Here is a 4,417-nt window from a genome sequence, read left to right on the forward strand (position 1 = left end):
CACGCACACATACAAACAAACACACACACACACGCATACACACACGCACACACACATGCACACACACACACACGCACACACACACACACACACACACACACACACACACACACACACACACACACACACACCCATGCCAGGCTAGACTTACCGTTATTATTATAATCACCGGAAATAAGTCAGCATAATAAGATTGCCTTTCAACTTCTCCCTTTGAGTGTTAGGGCAGATATGAGCGGTCAGTTCCCTTGTTTCAAAGCCCCTCCGCAGGCCTGTGTGATTGCAGCCCCCTTGACAGCTCAGCAGGGTGGTCAGATTATCACTGTGTGTTGAGGTTTTGGCAGAGGGGTGTTGAGGAAGTCGTGTGCTTTTTCTCGACCCTCATATTTCATCGAGCTGGGAGCGGAATCCTGGGGCCGTGTTGTGTCACCTGCCCGTCCTGTGATGCCGCGGCCTCCGTGGCGGAGCGCTCTCATCACTCTGTCGGCCAACCTCGCCTTCCTCTCAGGGCGCCGGGGTTCTTTGAACCGGACCCAAAACCAGCACCAGTTCCAGAACCACACCCTCGCCACCACCACCCCCCCCCCCCCCCCAACCCCCCACTCCACTCCACTCCAAAAAAAAAAAGGAACGAAAAGAGAAAACAGCTGAGAGAGAAATTCCTGAAAGGAGGGAGGGAGGGAAGGAGGGGGGAAGGGGGGGGGGGGGGGGTAGGGGACTGCTGCTTCAGGGCGAGGCACCTGATAGGCTGAGCAAAGTAGCGCTGCCCTGCCCACGCTCAAACACAGGGGCGAGTCAGCCTACCCTCAAAGATCCTCCTTGACATGTGTCTTTTCGTGTGTGTGTGTGTGTGTGTGTGTGTGTGTGTGTGTGTGTGTGTGTGTGTGTGTGTGTGTATGTGTGTGTGTGTGTGTGTGTATGTGTGTGTGTGTGTGTGTATGTGTGTGTATTTGTGTGTGTGTGTGTGTGTGTATGTGTGTATGTGTGTGTATGTGTGTGTGTGTGTGGGGGGGGGGGGCTTGGGGGGCATGGTAGGGTGTCGCCTAGGGCTCCAGAGAGGTCAGCAAGGTCACTGCTTACACAAGCCACAGCCACCTGCCCAAACGTGGCTGCTCCCCCCCCCCCCACACACACACACACACACACACACACACACCCGAGCCCCAGACACGCGTGCACCCGCCGTGCTAATTAGAGTTTAATGAAGCGCTCCATCTTGAGAAACGTTAGAGGAAATGGGAAGTCTCGCGGGCGGCGTGACCACTTGGATAAACAGGCCGTGTGACTGACTGCAGCTCTTTCCACTCAATCCCTGTTAATGTTCAGTAAAGAGACAAAGAAAGACTGCTTTGCTTTTATCTCCTCTCTTCTCTCTCCTCTCCTCTCTGCTCCTCTTCTCTTCTCTCCTCTCCCCTCCTCTCTTCTTTTCTCCTCCTCTTCTCTCCTCACCTCCTCTGTTCTTCTCAACTCCTCTCCTCTCTCCTACACTCCTCTCATCTTCTTCTCTCCCCTCTCCTCTCCTTTCCACTCCTCTCTTCTCTTCTCCTCTCCTCCCCTCTCCTTTCCTCTCCTCTCTTCTCCTCTTCTCCTCTCTCCTCTCCTCTCTTCTCTTCTCCTCTCCTCCTCTCTCCACTCCTCTCTCTCCTCTCTTCTCCTCTCTCCTCTCCTCTCTTCTCCTCTCCTCCTCTCTCCACTCCTCTCTCTTCTCCTCTCTCCCCTCCTCTCTTCTCCTCTCTCCTCCCCTCTCTTCTCCTCTCTCCTCTTCTCCTCTCTCCTCCTCTCCTCTCCTCCCCTCTCTTCTCCTCTCTCCTCTCTTCTCCTCTCTCCTCTTCTCCTCTCTCCTCTCCTCTCCTCTCCTCTCTTCTCCTCTCTCCTCTTCTCCTCTCTCCTCCTCTCCTCTCCTCTCCTCTCCTCTCCTCTCTCCTCTTCTCCTCTCTCATCCTCTCCTCTCCTCTCTCCTCTCCTCTCTCCCCTCCTCTCTTCTCCTCTCTCCTCCCCTCTCTTCTCCTCTCTCCTCTCTTCTCCTCTCTCCTCTCTCCTCCTCTCCTCTCCTCTCCTCTCCTCCTCTCTTATTCTAATTCAAACACGCTGCCTGGGAATGACTGGAATGAAGCCGTGCTGCCAAAGCTGCATAACTGTCAGTGATAGAAGAAGTCCACTTTTAGACATTAGGATATTCTCTTCTCTTCTCCTCTTCTCATATCCCCCCATTTCTCTCTTTCCTTCTTTTCACAATAACCCATGTCTTTGCTCTTTTCGCCTTTCTTCTCTGTTCTTCACTTATTTTTGCCATTTCCTGTTTTCACTGTTTCATATCCCTCTCTCCTCTTTCCTTCCCTCAAATATGAATCATCTCTCTCTCTCTTTCTCTTAATTTTATATTGAATGATTTCCTTTAATAACTGGTAATTTAGTGGAGCCTAGCAGTCTCTCTCTCTCACTCTCTCTCTCTCTCTCTCTCTCTCTCTCTCTGTGTCCATCCAGCGGTGAGTAGTGGACCTGCAGAGTCCCGTGACGATGCTGCTGATCCCCGTCTGTGTGCTGTTGGTGCTGGGGGGTCGAGCTCTGGGCGGCGGCTACCCCCCTCCCCAGATGCCCCAGATGAAGTACATGCAGCCCATGATGAAAGGACCCGTGGGGCCCCCCTTCCGGGAGGGCAAGGGCCAGTACCTGGGTGAGTAGCCACTGGAGCCGCTAGCTGCTAGCCGCTAGCCCCTTCCTTTCCTAGCTGATAGTAGACATGCCAACCTGCAAAAAGTCATTTCAGGGAGGTATCATGAAGCCCCCATACTTAAAGGAAAATTCCGTTTTTTAGCACTTTAATGCCCTTTTCTGGTTTGTTTTGGATGAACTAGAGTGGTGGACACCGAAATTTTGACGATTGGTCCTGTCTCGACTTTTCTGAATCGCCTTTGACTTCTCAGGGTGGCTGGCAATGGGCATACTGTAGTAGGCTACTCAAACATGTCCTAAAACAACCCTTAACGTTCGTTTTCAAAACTGTGCAACTCACTGAGTGGTTAGTGGTGTTCGTTGATGTTCCAAAACAAGTAGCGTAGCGAAATACAGTTTCTGTCGTCTTTTATTTGGCATTTTGTAAAATCCCATTGATTTCTGTTGGAAGACTCATTGCACATTGATATTGCTGCGCCACCGTCTATGCTTCAGGCTCACAATTGAGTGTTTGAAGACAATTGAGTGTTTGACACAATTGAAGTTTATACGCGGTTGTGAGGTGTCTGAAAAAATAGTTCCACAATAGCAAATAAGACGGCTGGAAATCATACATTGCGCCGATATATTTGATTTTAATAATCAACGAACACCACTAACCACTCGGTGAGTTGCACAGTTTTGAGAACTAATGTTAAGGGTTGTTTTAGGACATGTTTGAGTAGCCTACTACAGTATGCCCATTGCCAGCCACCCTGAGAAGTCAAAGGCGATTCAAAACAAGTCAGAAAAGTCGAGACAGGACCAATCGTCAAAATTTCGGTGTCCACCACTCTAGTTCATCCAAAACAAACCAGAAAAGGGCCTTAAAGTGCTAAAAACCGGAATTTTCCTTTAAATACAGATTAATATGTTCAATAATGTCTAGTCAGTACACAAAATAAGGTAGGTCTAGATAGAAATTGTGAAAATAAAATATGTAGATTTTGGTAGTTTGGTCTTTTCATGTAGCCTTGGCAACTAGCCATCTAGTAGTAGCCTAGGCTATAGGCCTGAATAATAATCACATGAATTGACACTTGTTAAACTCATCTCAACATGTCTTTTGCAATCATTTAACCTGCCATGGGCAATACTAAAGTCACTGTTACAAACAGTGCAGTGTGCAAGACTAGGCCTATCATTATTTTTGACTCTTATGAGACAAGGGTAGCCTACACTTTGAAATGGGTCTTACGTTTTCCGTTTTTTTTGAGGCACTAACTCTGCCATGACGCTCCTGTTCCTATACACTGAACTGATTAATTAAGTCCGGGAGAAAATACACGGGAGAAAAGACATAAAAACCCGCCTACACTGAAAACTGATTGGTTGATTTAGCGAAACAGGCCAATCAGTCTTGGACGCGCTCAGGCACACACGCACCACCCCTCTCTCTCTCCCCATCGTATGCGCGCTACAGAGGCACACGCGGTCTCGCATGCGCGCTCTTGATCGCTCACTAGATTCCGGGAGATTTTATCTAATTTGCGGGCGTCAGGGAGCCGCTATCAATATGCGGGAGACTCCCGGATCTTCCGGGAGACTTGGGATGTCTGCGATAGCCCCTAGCCGCTTCCTTTCCTTTCCTAGCCGCTTGCTCTCATCCACTTCCTTAGGAGATGAGCCGGTGTGGCCTGGGCCATGGACATGGTGGTTAATGGCGGTCGTGGATCTTGTGGAGAGAATTACTGCCGAGGCCGTA

At 49.7% G+C, this 4,417-nt stretch overlaps 1 protein-coding gene across 1 annotated transcript in view; it reads left to right on the top strand.

The window, feature by feature from the left end:
* The first annotated feature begins 2,466 nt into the window (after positions 1–2,466).
* The window catches only part of col8a2 (collagen, type VIII, alpha 2), a 17,978-nt gene continuing 16,027 nt past the window's right edge, over positions 2,467–4,417 (top strand). The window contains exon 1 of the mRNA XM_042076399.1: positions 2,467–2,674. Coding sequence (XP_041932333.1) covers positions 2,518–2,674 — 157 coding nt within the window. The 5' untranslated portion in view covers positions 2,467–2,517. The remainder of the gene's footprint in view (positions 2,675–4,417) is intronic.

This window comes from Alosa sapidissima, chromosome 21 (genome assembly GCF_018492685.1).
Source record: "Alosa sapidissima isolate fAloSap1 chromosome 21, fAloSap1.pri, whole genome shotgun sequence".
NCBI classification, from domain to species: domain Eukaryota; kingdom Metazoa; phylum Chordata; class Actinopteri; order Clupeiformes; family Clupeidae; genus Alosa; species Alosa sapidissima.